The sequence below is a fragment of the Epinephelus fuscoguttatus genome, linkage group LG9, assembly GCF_011397635.1.
Source record: "Epinephelus fuscoguttatus linkage group LG9, E.fuscoguttatus.final_Chr_v1".
NCBI lineage: Eukaryota > Metazoa > Chordata > Actinopteri > Perciformes > Serranidae > Epinephelus > Epinephelus fuscoguttatus.
Genome location: NC_064760.1, coordinates 8,005,603 through 8,023,246, shown reverse-complemented (window position 1 = coordinate 8,023,246; position 17,644 = coordinate 8,005,603). Strand labels below are relative to the sequence as shown.

The following is a 17,644-nucleotide window of genomic DNA, read 5'->3' as shown; positions in this document are numbered from 1 at the left end:
CAAAGAAACCCTAAATTATCTGATTTTTCTATGGAATTTTGCACAACTTATTTTCGAGGTCAAATTAGTTCCAGGCTCTCATAGTAAATTTTCTCAGTTAAAACCAAAGTTTTTTCAATTGTTAGTCATATTTTTGTCATCAAATGTTTACAATGCAAACAATACAAAGAGAATATCACCTGCTGTAAAATTTAATTCAGAGCTTTTCGAGGCTTTACGGTAAAAGGAGGCGGGGCTAAAGTTAAACCAGGAAGTTTACAACACCGCTCCGTGTTTACACATGTTTGCACGTTCACGTGGGGGAGATTTTCGCTATTAAAATGTCTTCAAAGAAAAATAAAAGCAAATCCAAAAAAGGGAGTGAAGGGGATAGTTCGGTTTTATTAAAAGAGGGCTCCAGTGACTCCTCCAACCTGCAAGCATCTGGCCACGAAGGAGGAAGCTGCAGAAGTCTGAACAGCAACTCATTCACTGTCATCGATTTCATTGAGAAAGGTGAGACTTATCTGCATGAACCTAAACGTTTAACATGCTTTGACAGTGTTAGTGTGTGAATACGTTCAGCAAATGAAGCAGTCTGCAGTGTGAAGATGGCGGATCCGCCTTGGTCCCTGTTGAACTCAGTGATGCTGCTGGACGCTGAGATGCTCCTCTAACTGTACAACTCATGCCGTCTGTGGGCAACTATAGAGGCTCATGATTTACAGTTATATCTCTGCACTCGCATTGGATTTAAAAACGGACTGAGGTGGAAGTGGCTCTCAGCTGTGAGAATATTTGAGGGTATTCATCTACACTGCTCAAAAAGATCACAGTCTAACACCAAGTCAGGTAAACTTCAGGGATATCAATCTGTCCATTTAGGAAGCACAAGCTGCTTTGGTGCAAATGAAAGTGACAAGAGATGCAATGGAGAGGCAAAAGCAAGGCAACTTTTTCTCTCTCCTTCTCCTTCCTAGTTTGGTCCTCTGCTAGTGTTCTTATCACTACTGGTAGATTGCACAGGTAGTCCAGCTCCTCCAGGATGGCACATCAAAAGAAGGTTTGCTGTGTCGCCCAGCACAATCTCAAGAGCATAGAGGAGATACCAGGAGACCGGCTGTTACACGAGGAGAGCTGGACAGGGCCGTAGAAGGGCATCAACCCAGCAGCAGGGCCAGTATCTGCTCCTTTGTGTGAGGAGGAACAGGAGGAGCACTGCCACAGCCCTACAAAATGACCTCCAGCAGGCTACTGGTGTGCATGTTTCTGACCACGCTGTCAGAAACAGGCTCCATGAGGGTGGCATGAGGGCCCCATGTGCTCTAGTGGGACCTGTGCTCACAGCCCAGCACCGTGCAGCTCCATCATTTGCCAGAGAACAGCAGAATTGGCAGGTCCTCCATTGGTCCATCATTTTGTTATGAACAAATTATACAGTGTACATCAGTAAAGATTTTCAACTTGAATAATTTGTTCATCAAGATCTGATGTGTGATTTAAGTGTTCCTCTTAATTTTTTGAGCAGTGTATATATTTAGTGAGCAATGACTCGTGGACATCTTTTCAAAGTTACAGTGTTTTTAAGATGAAAGTCCCTCTTTGTTTTATTTTATATATGCAAGAAACTCTGTCAGAAGAAACACAAAGAGGACATTTTATACCAAGAAGACTAAGTTTGGAAGATATCAGCTTGATTTGTCTAATTCAGACGGCTGAAGCCTCAAATAAACTTCAGCTGCACTTTAGAATCTTGCACTGAAAGAGGACTGTGTGGATTTTGTCCCCCAATCACCATTACGCTGAAGCACATTAGGAAGGGATCTCTTCATGGCCAGTATAGACAGGAGGAATGATCACAGCATGCAAAACCATACTCCAACATTTTTCAGTCCAAGGGCCCCTTAGCTGAAAGAGAGACGGAGCAGGGGCCCCTACTACAGAGGACTGTTTTAGCATAACACTGCAGTCTTCCCCTGTATTTGCTTTACATGTTAGTGAGGAAGGAAACTCTATTTTCACAAGGATAAGTTCTTGCAGTTTATTTTAAAGTGTGTTTTCAGACATTTTAATTTTTGAAAAGAAAAAAAAAACAGTACACTGCTATAGTATCACCTACACAGGAGTGTATGAAGTAGTTAGACTAAGTACGATCTGGACGAGCTACGTTAAAATCATTTTAACATGTTCACAAAGTGATAAATTAACAGTAGCGTTCTTCAGAATAAATACTTACACCTTTTGATACCTGAGAACAGTTACAGCAAATGCTTCTTTACTTTTATTTCACGTGATATTTTTCCTAATTTTCCTCCCAGCTGACGACAAAACACCCAAAAGCTGCCGATCGACTTTAGTCCAACTGAGCCTCAATTCAATGAAGTCAGCCAGCGTTTGCATCGGGAGACCAGTCCTACTGACGAGTCCCTCAGGACAACAAGAGGTGCTGTCTTCTCGTCTCTTCATCAGTTTCTATGCGAGATAATTTCAAACAGTTGTACTGTAAAACCCCACTGACATGTTGAATACGTAATGTTGCTCTTTGTTCCAGTCCTTAAACCTTTAGTTGATGGATGGTTTGTGTTTTCAGGATCCCACCTTCCTTCCTCTGATAATTTTTCAGCTCTGACACTTTTTTAATAATCATTCGTCTATTTATGTCCTCTGTCTTCCAGGTGTGTTTAGGTTGGCCTGTTGCCTCCTTTCCAGGTGGAAAAGTCGGTCTTCAGAAATGTGCTCAGAACAACCTCAGAGTGAAGTCAGGAGACGAGGTGACACTGCACCCGCTGACAGGTCCTGTGCTTCAGGCTGAGGAGGTGGTTCTCTCCAACAGGTAAAGTACATCTGGCTCTCATTAAATATGCTTATGTCACATATTTCACTGTGACACTTTGCATAGGAATGTCATAAAACTGCACTATTACCAAAATGAAAAACAACTTTTCTGTTTAAATGTTGGTCATAAACATCTGCAGCTGATATTTTAAAATACATATACAAATAGCTGATTGAATCATATGTGATAAAGTCATTGTAATAATGTACAGGAGTATGAGCAGTGATGTTATACCTCTGACAAAGCCTTTAGAGTGTATATCGCACCTTCATGTTATTTCTCAGGTAAGGACTGCCATCTGCTGGTGTCTGTTTGCAACTGCAGTTCAAATGCCAAACTATCAAGTGTGTAGATTTTATTTATCCACATTATAAATTATGAATAAATAGATAAACTTTATTTATAGGGCGTTTTTCAAAACCAAGTTACAAAGACAATGTGGAATTCAATCAAATAAAATGAGGCAACTTCAAGAAATACAAAGAACAATAAAAAATTAAAAAAAAAAAAGATAGAATATCATCACTGAAGCAGCTGTAGATTGTACTTAGATATCTCAACTCAAACAATTAAAATAATACAAAAATAAAAGAATACAATAACCAGTGACAACACAAGATAAGACATATATTGAATAAACAATATAATAAAGTTAATAAAAAGCTTATTTGAACAGATAAGTTTTAAGAAGTGATTTAAAAGATGTCACTGATTCAGCTTGCTTGAATGTATCAATTTGTAATTATCATTTCTACACAAATCTGTTTTTATATTACGTTATGACATTATAATGTGATGTTCGGCGAACTTTGATTATCTTCTTCATATTTTAATGTTTTGTGAAGCTGCTCTTGTAAAAAGATTTTAATATGTTTCATTCTGGTTAATTCTCATACGCATTTAACTTTCATTCAGGTCAAAAGATGACACACTGGAGACGGATGAGTTCAAGAACTTCTTCCTGAGGTCTCTGGGTAAGTCAGTTTTCATCATCCATACACATTTACCCCATTTGGGAAAAGCAGAAAACTGTGTCCTGGTTTTAAATTGCTGTTCTTGTTCAGTTTGAGTCCAGACTGGAATAACTCTTCTGGTTTTTCTGTCTTGTGCCAGTTGGGAACATCATTTTGCCAGGAAATACCATCTCCCTGACCTACTTTGGCCGCTCGTGCAGTCTCCGGGTCGAGACCATAAGAGGGGAGGATGGCGTCACCCTCCACAGACTGGCACCTCCCTCAGGACTTGGCCCTGACCCGGAGGAGTCCTCCGTGATGAACTCCGTGCTGGACTCCACGTCAGCCGACCTGTCCCTGCAGCTCAGTTTGCTCACTGTGGATGACAACAGCGCTGACGGGGCACCAAGCACGCCTGGAGACACGCTGGGGCCTGCAGCCAGCACCCCATGCCGGCCAACCCTCCTCCCTTCTCTCTCCTCACCCTCTGCTCCTTGCACCCCATCCTGCAGCTCCCAGAATCCTCCTGCAGGGTCAGCGGAGGATGCCGTCAGTATGGAGGGCTCACTGAGCTCAGAGCAGGCAGAGAAAATCCCCACAGCTCCCCCTGGTGGTGCTCTTAGTACTGACACCTTCTACTGCCTTTCCTGCTCCACTAAAGTCAGTTTCAGATGCAGAACAGGGCAGCAGGATCCAGATGCAGAAGCTGCAAGGTCAAAGGTCACATACAGCATGATTGGCGGGCTCAACAGCCAGTTGGACGTCATCAGAGAAACCATTGAGCTTCCTCTGAAACACCCCGAGTTGTTCTCCAGCTATGGTGCGTCAGACAGCACAGTGTCGTTCCACGTGCATACATTAGACTCTAAAACTAACTCTAACTGCAAGCTGTTTTCTGTGCAGGTATTCCACCTCCCCGAGGAGTGCTACTGTACGGTCCCCCCGGCACAGGAAAAACTATGATTGGACGAGCTATAGCCAATGAGGTTGGAGCTCACATGACGGTGATCAACGGCCCAGAGATCATGAGCAAGTACGGTCATATTGCTCACAAACATCACTCTCCTGTCCCAGTGTAATATTTAAGGAGGATTTTATTATGTGTGGACAACAGAATTATAACTCTGCACGTGATCTGAAGTCATAATTAAATCGTAGCAGTTTAATTTACTTAATGAGAAGGGATAAAATGCTTATTGGTTTTATGGTACACCACAGGGAATTTTCAGACGGTTAGTAGTGCTGTTTCAAATTTGAATTATCGTTAAGACTGTGTTTGATACCGTGCTTTGAAAAGCTCACAGTAAATACTGTTCAGTGTCAGCTAGAGTTAACAGAAGTCTCCCAGATGCAGGCGCAGCGTGCAGCGTGGGTTTGTTTTGCTGTTCCCTTGTTTACAGAGTGGGCGTGCAGCAGGCAAACCCAGTGATGCTACTGGTCCCTTGTCCTCATCCACAGTGACACACACACACACTGCAGCAAGCATTTTAAACACAGGCTGTCTTTATGTTAACCCTTTGAAACTTAGAGCGACAACACTTTTTTTGTGCTGCTTTCTGACACCTTCACAAGTATTTAAACCTTTGAACCTTTGAGCAAACTGGTGCGATTGCTTTCAGAAACATGGGGGAAAAGGCAGTGAGCAACTTTGTTAGAAAATGTCCCACAAATTGCAAATAGAAGAAAAATGAATGTCAAAAAATATTTTTAAAAGCAAGGGAAAATTATATTATTTTTATTATTATTATTATTATTATTATTATTATTATTATCATAGTTTTTTATGTTTTGTTTTTTTTAATATTCTAAATCTATTTTTTTAGTATTTGTAATATTTTTACATTTTATAATTAGTTTATAGAATTATTATAATATTCAAGCACTCTTTCCAGGTCATTTCCTTGTTAGTTTGTTTTTAACTTTTCTTTCTTTCTTTTTTAAAATTATTTTTTTGTTTTATTTTTGTCTTTTTGCTAATTTCTTGCTAGTTTTTTGGGTCATTTCTTCTTGTGTTGCTCGCTGCCTCCTTCCCATGTATCTTAAAGAAATCAAGCTGATTTCTCAGGTTTCACACATTTCATATGGTGTCATATGCTTACATAAGGTATTGGCAATGTCATTATTTTAATATTTATACAAACAAAAAATGCATAGTGGTGCTTATTTGTAGTTTTCATTAGCACACCTGAAACTGAAAATTTAATGAAATTATTTCAGTGTGTGCATCGGTACCTTTTCAGCACATTTCAGCAGTACTGTTATAATGCTTTTTTCATACTGTTTCATCTTCTTCATTCATGACGTATGTTGTTTTGTGTCTCTGCAGATTCTATGGTGAAACAGAAGCGAGGCTGAGGCAGATATTTACAGAAGCTTCTCAGAGGTAAACTTCAGTAAACTGTAGTTAATGTAGCTGACTGTGCCCTTAAATTACCATCATCGCCACTGTCTTAGTGTTTTCTGTATATGCAAAACACTAAGTGTTTTCTTTTTGTTGGCCCCTGTCTTGTGTTTATTTTGTATTTTGTCATTTGTAATACATGTAATTTAGAAAAGCAATCATAAGAAAAAGATTAATGTGTGTACCATCTAAAATCAAACATCAAAAACATTTAATAAAACAGTACTACTGACATTTTTTCCGCTGCTTAAAATCCAAAATTTTGTAAACATCATGTCTAGTGTTAGTGTGTAACATTTTCTCTTGATTTACAGACAACCTGCGATAATCTTTATCGATGAGCTGGATGCTTTGTGTCCAAAGCGAGAGGGAGCGCAGAATGAGGTGGAGAAGCGAGTCGTTGCTTCTCTCCTGACTCTGATGGATGGAATTGGTTCAGTGAGTATCCTCCTTATCCTTCAACCATAATGTGTCCTAACAGGTGATGAGTCTTAGGTTAAAGGGACAGTTCACCCCAAAATCAAAAATACATATTTTTCCTCTTACCGTTAGTGCTATTTATCAAACAAGATTGTTTTAGTGTGAGTTGCAGAGTGCTGAAGATATCGGCCACAGAAATAAGTGCCTTCTCTTGAGTATAATGGCATTAGATGGCACTCTTTTGAGGCTCTAAGTGCTCAACAGCAATGTCTCTTTCCAGAAATCATGACCCTGTAACTCATGATAATCCACAGACCTTGTTGTGAGCAGTTTCATGTAGGAACTATTCTCTTTTTACTGAAATACACCCGCCAATCATATCACTGTGCAGAATCAATATTCACATTTGGGACACCAGAACTGCTGAAAATGTTTTTGCCATTTTTGCTGTTCAAATATATTGATGTTATCACATACATGAATGTAGCGTACGCATACGTCCATGTTTAGTTATGATGAGCTAAACTGTGATGGCAAGATAGTGAACGGAGGTCCAATTAATGGTTTTACAAACACTGGAAACTGTCATCTGTGGTCATGAGCTCCGAGTAATGACCAAAAGAATGAGGTCGCGGATAGAAGTGGCCGAAATGAGTTTCCTGAGAAGGGTGTCTGGGCTCAGCCTTAGAGATAGGGTGAGGAGCTCGGACATCCGGAGGGAGCTCGGAGTAGAGCCGCTGCTCTTTTGTGTCGAAGGGGATCAGTTGAGGTTGAGCATCTGATCAACCATTAGAGGTGCCTCCCATTAGAGGTGTCCTACTGGTAGGAGTCCCAGGGGCAGATCCAGAACACCCTGGAGGGATTACATATCTCATCTGGCCTGGGAATGCCTTGAGGTCCCCCAGGAGGAGCTGGAAAGTGTTGCTGTGGAGAGGGACATCTGGGGTGCTTTGCTCGGCCTGCTATAGTGGTGGCACCTGAGAGACAAATTTTTCTGAGGTGTTCTGAAAAGTTTGAAAACCACTGTTGATTATTCAGATGATTGTATCTGCTCCGGTCAGTTATACACCGGGTGATGATAGCTGCTTCTCTCTGTGTGTCCTTTTTATTGCTTGGCCAGAGCTTGCAGCATGAAATGGACTGTCTTCTCTTTATTCTATCAACCATCAATATCTCTAAGGGCTGCTTTACACTGATCAGCGCCTGTTCAGCACACACATGACTTCAGAATATGGCTCTCTGCAGCAGAACGTGGCTCTGTCAGGAAATGTCCTCATTGCAAATGCAGATTGTCATGCAGAAACCATCTCTGCATGCTGGACGCCCTTCAGACACTGTGGGTTGTGTCTCTGGGGCGTTGTTTGTCCTCTGAGCGCTCTGTGAGTGCCTGATGAGAAAAAAGATGATTCCCCCCCACACACACGCCCAACGGGAGCCTGGGAAACAGATCACCTAAGGTTGCCATGACCTGCCAATTTGGCATAACTTTATCAGTAAAGTACATCTCCATGAGCCCAGGCAGAAACGAGCCTTCATTTGGATCAGTGATATAACACAGATACACCTACGCCCTGCCGGCTCCCCGTTCCTGCCTGTTTTCCAGTCCAGATGATCCGAGGTCATCAGCGCAGATTGGTTTGTGGAATGTGGAGAAAGCAGTTCTGCTCCTCAGCATTCTTGCCTGCACTGTAATTTATTTGTGTTTCAATTATCCTGGTGGTATTGAAAGGTGGGGGAGAAAAAAAAGTATTCTCATCTTGCAGGCAGACCACCCTGAGAAAGACAGGAGAGACACAAGTTTTGCATCAGACAGGGTCAAATATTCTCTGAGGTTTTGCTTATTAAAACCACAGAAGAGTCACAAATGCGTGGTCATGAAGTCAAACACAGGGCTGTTTTACTTAGCTCCCAGAAAGTTGATATTGATAACTCAGAGCAACAATTTGCATGTAATTCTGGGTGCATATCTTCACCAACATGACAGATTTGGCAGTGATACTTTGAAATGTACCATTCCTTGTCCTCCATCTGTTATTTTTAGGGATGCACTGACTGTGAAATTTTAGGCTGATGCGGATGTTTAGAATTACAATATGGCCGATGGCTGACACTGATGTTTTTTGTTGTTATTTATTCCCCCTTTTGTGCCAGGGAAACAGAGAAATCTTTATTATAAAAAATAAATGAACTGTTTTAAAATCGTTCTTTGAAGGAGCGCAAATTTAATCATGCACATTTATGAAACGACCTTGAATATAACTGTGCTTCACATGAAAAACATCTTTTTTTAAGTGCTTTAAAAGTCTTTTTACTATATATGATATATCATAATTCCCTTTCTAATATCTGTTTTATATTGCTGTCAAAACCTCAAAATCAGTAAATCAGTTCAACCTCTGTCAGCCGATAGTTCCGCTAACAGCTAGCATTAACTAGCTCTCGTCCTGCAGATGTCAACACAGAATTGTCGTTCACAATGTAGCATTCATTCAATCATTGATTAATTAATGCATTTTCCGTAATTGCTTATCCTGTTAGGGGTTACCGGGGGCTGGAGTCCCAGCTGACATTGGGCGAGAGGCAGGGTACACCCTGGACAGGTCACCAGACTATCACAGGGCTGACACATAGAGACAGACAACCATTCACACTCACATTCACACCTACGGACAATTTAGAGTCACCAATTAACCTGCATGTCTTTGGACTGTGGGAGGAAGCTGGAGTACCTGGAGGAAACCCACGCTGACACGGGGAGAACATTTAAACTCTGCACAGAAGGGCTCCCCCACCCCGGGTTCAAACCAATAACCCCCTTTGCTGTGAGGTGACATATTTTAGTCGTCACCGTTTTGATTTTTTTAAAACCATATTTGGACAAAAACATTATTTGGCTAAATGTCTTTTCAAAGTCATTTTGATGCCTCACAAGGTAATCCACTAAATACTGACTTTGGTTCAAGGAAAATATTATGACATGACATTAAACCATGATTACTAGGTCAAGACTGATCTCTGCTGTTTTTCCTGCCCCTTCCAGGAGGGTCACTCAGGTCAGCTGTTGGTCCTGGGAGCCACAAACCGGCCCCATGCCCTCGACCCCGCCCTGCGTCGACCAGGACGCTTTGACAAGGAGCTGGAGGTGCGTACTGCCACAATGTAGTGGAAGCAGGTTGTTAAATAGTTATGTGCTATGTGGATAATTGCTGTGTGTAGGATCATTAAAAATCAATCAATCATTGTAGTACTCCATCCATTTATGGTTTGGGGTTCCTCAAGGTTCCTTCTAGGGCTCTAGCACAATTACTTTGAGTGTAAATGAAAGTTTCTGTTCTGCACTTTTTATTTTTTGATTTTATGACGCCAGGTGGGAGTTCCTGGTGCTGCGGAGCGTGCAGATATTTTGCAGAAGCAGCTGAGTCGCGTACCGTGCAGCGCCAACACCGAGGAGGTGACGCAGCTGGCCGACGCCGCTCATGGATACGTGGGAGCAGACCTCGCAGCTGTTTGCAAAGAAGCAGGCAAGTGAACACTGTCCTACAGTCACGTAGAGAGCGAAATGCTTTGGAATTTAAAAAAAACAAAACATGTTCCCTACTCGTAGCCACCTGATGGCATCCAGAATGGTTTGGCAGCCATGTGCTCCTGACAGTCTGAATGTGGTCTGCAGTGCTTTTTTTTCCTCCCTCTCCTCTGAGCCACATGATGTACAAAATGTCCCAGAAGGCAGCTAAATATTGTTCCCAGAAATGCAGCTATAGATTGCGACAACGTTATAAATCCATATCATAAAACTGCCACTGAAACCAAGAACATCCACGCTTACTGTCAAAGCAGTTGTGCTGTTCCTTGCATTGATTTCCTCTTCCTGAAACCAATATAATTTGGGAAACCAAAACAAAGTCGCACATGCCAGCTGGCCAAAAAATGCTCACCATCTTTTAGCAGTTTGGTTTGCCTCGTGGGCTCAGGCACCCAACCAACGAACAAATAGCATACGAACAACAGTTTGTTATTGAGCTTTAGGTACATTTGACTCCGCCTCTGCTTTGCCCAAAACCACGACTCCTGGTGACTTATTCCTTCCTAAATTAGTTTTTAACAGATTTTTGAGATGTTTTCTTGGAGTGTCTGACACTGCTGGAGCCTCTTTGAACACAGAGGGTCAACCATCCTTTGATATTTGCCAAAGAGGAAGTTGTGAGCTTCTGTGGTATTCAGATCCCAGTGAGAGAAACCACTGAAACCACCACTTGTTGTGAAATTCCTTTGCCCCCTCACCCCCGATGCCACAAACCAATCCACCTCACATCCTGAGGACATGCATACTGGCTTATATACAGTATGTGTGTATCTGAATGTGCTTGATTGTGGGGGTGTGTGGGATTGTACGAGCACATGCACATTTGTTTTTCTGTGTGTGTGACCCCATATGCCTCCTGGGTGGTCTCAGCGCCTGGGGTACGTGGCATATTGCATTTCCAGCTGAGGAGGGAGCTGAGGGCTGCTGTGCGGAAGCACTCCGGCGAAGAGCGTGATTTACTGTCCACAAAGGGCCAGACGTGACTGGCAGTGTTTTCTGAGAAACCTCCTCGCGCCCCAGAGGGAGACAACAACCTCCCCAACCCCATTCGACTCTGCTCGCTTCCCCCACAGACTCCAAACCCAAATCACTAAACAAACACAGGCCCTCACAAGTACGCCGCAGCAGAACTAACAGATTCAGAATGCATTTAATGCTTTAATGCTTTGCTTCTTTCTGTCGGCTCATTCAATCTGGAAATAAAGTGCTAATAAAATACAAACTGAGGTGAAACAGAATATAAATACAGCTATAAAGGCTTCAGAGTTGGGTGTCAGATCTTCTGAAATCCACATGTAATGCTGTCTAAGGTTCCCTTGAAGTTGGTTATATAAATTGAAATATAAAATGATAAATATATATCCAGCAAATTAGTAGGCAGTCTGAGATTGACCTGTTTTGGGGTTGGCGGGTTTGGTGTCGAGTTTGCAGATTTATCCCTGTGTGGGTTTCTCCAGGTTCCTCACACAGTTGAAAAGACATGCAGGTTAGGTAAGTTGGTCACCTTAAATTGTTTATAGGTGTGAATGTGAGCGCGAATGGTTGTCTGTCTTTGTCAGTCTGGCGACCTGTCCAAGATGTACTGCCCACGACCCCCATGAGGATAAGCAGTTACAGATAATGAATGAGTCTTTGCTATTCAGCCAACTATCTTAGCTGTACTTACCATAGCCTTTGGCGTTCATTTGAGGGCTGTCAAGCGATTTAAAAAATTAGTGTAATTAATTACATGCTCTGTGATTCTATTAATTCGATTCGATTAATTCGATTAATCTAAATTAATCATATCTTTCAAATTTTGCTGTTTTGGCAGATGTGTCGTAAAGCTGTTGGATTTTGTACATAATTCTCCACTTGTCCTCTACCACCCAAACTGGTTTGCAGCCCTATGCAATCCATTTTGCAGGGAGTAAATTAGTCGGTCACAGGTAGACTTACTCAGTTGGCGTCTGAACACCTGGTCGAGTGCGGCTTGACGAGGCTGGCTGCTAGCGTTCGCATCAGGGGCTATGCTAGCTCAGACCTCTGGGTTTGCTGCTAAATTCTTTGTGTTTGTGATATTTCAGGCTTGAAATACTCAAATAGTACGAAAATTCCTTACTGCAGAAATTGCAGAGAATGATGCTCAACAGTTTCATCTGTTGTTCTTTTGTTTTTTTAAATGTAAATGTTCTGTTCACGGAGTCAAGCAGCGTTGTCTCGTCTGCCTCCATCATGTGACATAGCCACTGTGGCCTTCAGTGATGCACCGGTTCAAAAGGCACCATGGAATGTAATTAATCAGCGGTAACTGTTTTAACGTGTTATTTTTCTTGTATATAGTGTGTTTTTAGACCTGACCTTTGAGAGTGAGCCAAAACATTAAAGTTGTGGGTAGTAAAACCAAAAGAATGAGATAAGACCCTAATGTGCTTCGTAGAACCGCAGAGTCGGGTGATGATTGTAAAACTACAAGAGACCCCTTTCACGGACACTAAATCATTTGATCCATTGTTGGCGCACTGCTAGGTGTAGAGCAAAAATTAAAAGCTGTAAATTTAGGTTTGACAGTGTGATCCTAACTGCCTGTGTGTGTGTGTGTGGGGGGTATGGGTAAGGATGCACCCTCACTAAGCCCCATACTGCCACACATTGTTTCAATTGACATAAACAGACACATAAAGCCCCACAGCACACACACACACACACACACACACACACACATACGCAGACACACATGTACCTACAAGTTGATATCTGTTTTTTCCTTCTTTGCTTTCATTGAAAGGAACAAAGAGGCACAAAAACACATCAAGTAGGAACTGCAGTTGTTTCCTTCTGCTGCTGCAGGTAACAATGAGCTGCTGGGGGAACGTACGCTCCGACGCATTGCTTCCTGCAAAATAAAAATGGGGGGGGTGGCACTGCGACGGCTGCAACAGGCTCGGGTCACGCACAAGATCCCCACCTTGCACAGCTGCAGAGAAGCATGCACACATACACACTTATGGTTTCGATTTTAGATGCACGCACACACAAGAAGCACGTTGTGGTGGGGGTTTAACATCCTGCCTTCAGTACAATACCAACCTGCTTATAGATCAGAGAGTCTTTAAACTAATTCTTCATCTCTGGAGAAAGGCAGAGGGAAGGATGGCAAGGCCAAGTGGCTCGGGTTTCTGTGTGTGCGTTATTTTTTTTCTTTGTGAGCATGTTTGCGTGTGCGTAAGAATGGATGGAAATCTTGATGTCATGCGGGAAGTTTTTGTTTGTCCACTCGGAGTTGTACCGAGCCCCAGAAACAACTTCTTGACGACAGATGTGTTATATAATCAGCACGTAATTACAGTTGATCACGGATCGGCCAGTTTCGAATGTAATGTAATGCACACTCATACCAGACCTATTAAAGTCTGTTTCATCGGGGTCACCTCAAATCCCCTTTAAGCCTCCACTGAGCACACAAATTATTAAGAAAATCTGCGCTTTACATCATGTGCACTGACCGAGGGAATCCAGGTTGAACACTGTGATCCTTTAATGAAAGGTAGGATTTTTAAACCTGGAGAGAAAAAGCAGGAGTGGGTCTCAGTATTAAGGCATGACCATGTGTGTGTGTACTGTTTTCTGTCAAAATACATTCATGTTTGTTTGCTGTGAAACTGCAAAATCGGATAAGATAAAATCCGAAATAAGGTCAGAGGTCATTGTCCTTTAATCAAATGTCTATTTGTTCCCGTAAAGACTCACAGATGGGTGCCAAATGAAAAATAACAACAACATTTGTCCACACATATCAGAAGTTCTGAAAATGGGCCTTTTTGCTCCTTCTATCTCAAAAAAAATCTCTTCCACACAAGCGTTGTTTAAAGAGAATCTCAAACAAAGAAGAGAAACTCAGTTTGCACCGTCTACATGTCAAAAATAAATACGTAGTTTCTGAAAATCTTCACCCTAGAAGGCGTTTTATAAAAGATCCGTTCTCAGTGACCTAAAACGCAGTTTGAAAGGCCATAGGAAAAAATATGTATAAAAAAATTCCTGTGTATGTGTGGACCAAGTGGCAACCTCTGGCGCTGAAAAATGCAAAAACTGCAGTTCCTTTAATGGCCACTTGAGGGTGGCTCCCGAAGCCAGTCACTCCCCATAAACTCCCATTTTAAATGCCCAACCTGACAGCATTAGTAAGCAGTTTTGGTCTCCTATAGGTAATTTTCCCCTTCGTGACAACTGTACGGGGGATGAATTTTTATATTACTTGCTGGTTTACATTTTATCAGGGCTTAAAGTTATCCATAATAAAGGGCGAGCCTCTTTGAGTGACAGGCTGTCTACCAATAGTATCCTTGGCTCTCAGTCAGATCCACTCCTTGCTCCTCCACGGCGCTAGCCTCTCGCCAAAATATTGCTGCATTCAAATGGAACTCGTGAGCTCATATTTACGACATGGGAAGTTGAGTGCACAAAGAAGTAGAAATTTTCTGAGATCTCAGAGTTCACTAACGAGGTTGTGGATACCATAAGAAGGGGGCGTTCATATTGACTCTTCTCGTGAACACGGTAAATACAAGCCCATTTGAATGCAGCATAAGGTCACTTCTGACTCCAAAAAACCAAGATGGCGATTGCTGAAATGCCAAACTCAAGGCTTCAAGATGGGAGTCCACAAACCAATAGGTGACGTCACAGTAGCTATGCCCATTATTTTTACAGACTGGTGTGGCCATAGCAAGATATTGGTACAGTCCACCACAAGCCTCCGAAAGAATCTCATAGATTCTAAAGTCTCTGAACTCTTCTGCTCATGCATTTGGGTTATTCCTTCAATATGTAGCTTGCCTTTTTGACATGACATTAAAAATATCAAATAATATGAATTACCCAAAATCTCTTAACAAAAAAAGTGTAATGGTGCAAAGATGAAAGCGCTTAGTACAGATGCTGTTTGCATCTATAGATGACTGTTTCTTGATCTTTTTGATTTTCCTTGCAACTCATAGGTTGCATTTCTTTAAGTTGTGAGAAGTTCAACCGAAGATTGTTTCATTAGATTGTGTTTTAGGAGCCCAAAGATGTCACGCTGTATGTGATGTCACAAGTAAGAAGTAAGGTTATTTGTGTTTTCACATTTTAGTGATGGCCACTGTAGTTCTCCTTCATGCTTGGCACACAGGAGAAATTTCAGTTCTGCAACCTCACCGGCAGATGCCACCAAGTCCTTCGTAGTGGCCCTTTAATTTTTCCAGTTTTTAGACTCCCGAAGTGTCAATTCTCTCCAGTATTTGACAAGATTTGTGTAACAGAAATGTTACTTATTTTTTAAAACTATTTGGGTGGTCTGATCATTTTTGATGAAGGTTAATGGTTGCAACAGAATGACAAAGTTAAGTAGCGGTAAAAATATGTCAAAGTGCATAATTAGATTCCATCATTGCTTCACTGCTCTTTGCTGCAGGAGGAGATGTCAGATCCACTGTAGCTGAACTGTAGTAACCTTAAATTACGACCTCTAGTGGACAAATGTTATATTACTGGGGAGGTAAACAGCCAAGCTCAGCTGCATGCACTCAGATAAAGTCATCTGAATTCTACCAGCACTCTGCTGCCTGTTCAGCTGTACTATAGAGAGATTTGGCGTTTGACTATTGCTATTTCTGTATTTTTTTTCTGTCCAACTTTTGAAACAATAACTGTCAAGATTTTACAAGTTAACTACTCATACACACAATTAAACTGCATATTTTTGTCAGTCTCTATTCACCTTCTATCAGACTCACTGACTCAGAACTTCATCTGTCTCAGTTACTGTGTCTGAAGTGGACATGGCTTTCATCATGGTTTCTCGCAGGTTGACAGATTTACGTACACATTAGGATGATCTGCTGGACTCTGTTAGTCACAGCCGAAAAATGTACAGCCTGCACGCTAGTAACTCTATTTATAAACCTTTCTGACAGCGCTCCTGTTGTATCTGATGTAGCTCCTCGTCACGTCATTCTGACTGGGCTTTATGTCAGGCGTGTGTCAGCACGCACACTGTTACTGGACGGGCCGACGCAGATAGAGTCATTGTAGAAGTCATGTTTTATAGTTTGTTAGCTGCAGCGCGTCTGCATCACGTCTGATTCACATGGTGGAAATTCTGTTAGCTCTCAGCCAGGCAGGAGGTGCAAAGATGTTTTGACAAGTTTGATAGAGTAATACAGCATTTCAGTAAGAGAGATTCATGGAAACTTAACTAACTTTAAAAAGAAAAAGGCAAAATGCTTGAGTTGTGTGTCAGAACTGCCAAAAAAACCCCAAAAAACTGTTGGAATTGTACATTTCTGTTTCAGATAAACATTTCTAAAGTGATGTAGTTCTGATTACATGTATATAAGCTGAGGTGGAGAGGACGATGGATTGTGTGTTACCTAGGCGCGACAGCTGCCAAGCTACAGACCAATGTTCGAGACCAACAAACAACAAAACCGGTTGTTTCTAGCAAGACGTTGCCGCATTTCCAGCAGCAACTGTGCCACCAAAACCAGGTGTTTATAACAACACATTAGATGCATTTTTAGCAGCGATTGTGTCACTGGACTGGGTGGGTTAAGCAAGACCTTGCAGCATTTCCAGCGGCAATTGAACCACCGAAACTGGATGTTTTTTTAACGAGACATTGGCTGTCATTTTAAGGGTGATTGTGTCACTGGACCAGGTGTGTTTAGTGAGATTGTAGCATTTCCAGCAGCAATTTTGCCCCTCAAACCATGTGTTTTTAAGCTAAACGTTGGTGGCATTTCCAGTGGTGATTGTGGCTAGTTACGGCCCAGTCAGGACCGGCTCGGGCAGAGAATCTAAGCTCTAATTGTGGCACCAGAAATTGATATTTTAGACCAAAATATGATCTTATCCTAACCATAACCGAGTTTATTTATTTATTTATTCTGGCCATAGGGTTGAACTGGGGGTACTAAAATAGATTTGATATAATCAAAGGGATGTGAAAGATAAATATTTGGATATAGATTTGATTTCTGCCTTCTTCACCTAAAATGAGACAAGCTGTGAAGAAACTGCCTTGTAGGGGTCACATGCCAAAAAAGCTACGATCCACTGTATTTCAGATTCAGATCAGTTTAGAACGTTTTAGAAAGATAAAGTCAAAGCTGCTTGTTGATGAACTGTGTAAATCTATTGTTTATACTGTGTATATAGGAGTGTAGAAGAAGAAACAGGCAGAGTAGCTGATTCAAACCATAAAGAGAAAGCCAACAGAGAGTGCTGTATTTATATTTCTGATTCCTAAAGAGATTTCCTCCGATATAACCACATATGCACTGATTTCTACTGATCTTCCTTCGTCCAAACGTTACATTGACACTGTATCCAGCTCAGCACAGATTATACAAAACAGCTCTTCGTAATGAATCCCTCTAGGTGTTTTGTGTGGTATTGGAAGCTATCATGTGGTTTCGTGGAGCCTCGCAGACTCCGGGCGTCTCTCTGTC

General features: G+C 41.8%; 1 protein-coding gene across 1 annotated transcript in view; it reads left to right on the top strand.

Moving 5' to 3' along the window:
- The first annotated feature begins 145 nt into the window (after nucleotides 1–145).
- spata5 (spermatogenesis associated 5) overlaps nucleotides 146–17,644 on the top strand; it is a 159,977-nt gene continuing 142,478 nt past the window's right edge. The window contains exons 1-10 of the mRNA XM_049585420.1: nucleotides 146–495; nucleotides 2,298–2,422; nucleotides 2,655–2,812; nucleotides 3,731–3,789; nucleotides 3,929–4,588; nucleotides 4,672–4,801; nucleotides 6,095–6,151; nucleotides 6,484–6,607; nucleotides 9,630–9,731; nucleotides 9,957–10,110. Coding sequence (XP_049441377.1) covers nucleotides 321–495; nucleotides 2,298–2,422; nucleotides 2,655–2,812; nucleotides 3,731–3,789; nucleotides 3,929–4,588; nucleotides 4,672–4,801; nucleotides 6,095–6,151; nucleotides 6,484–6,607; nucleotides 9,630–9,731; nucleotides 9,957–10,110 — 1,744 coding nt within the window. The 5' untranslated portion in view covers nucleotides 146–320. The remainder of the gene's footprint in view (nucleotides 496–2,297; nucleotides 2,423–2,654; nucleotides 2,813–3,730; nucleotides 3,790–3,928; nucleotides 4,589–4,671; nucleotides 4,802–6,094; nucleotides 6,152–6,483; nucleotides 6,608–9,629; nucleotides 9,732–9,956; nucleotides 10,111–17,644) is intronic.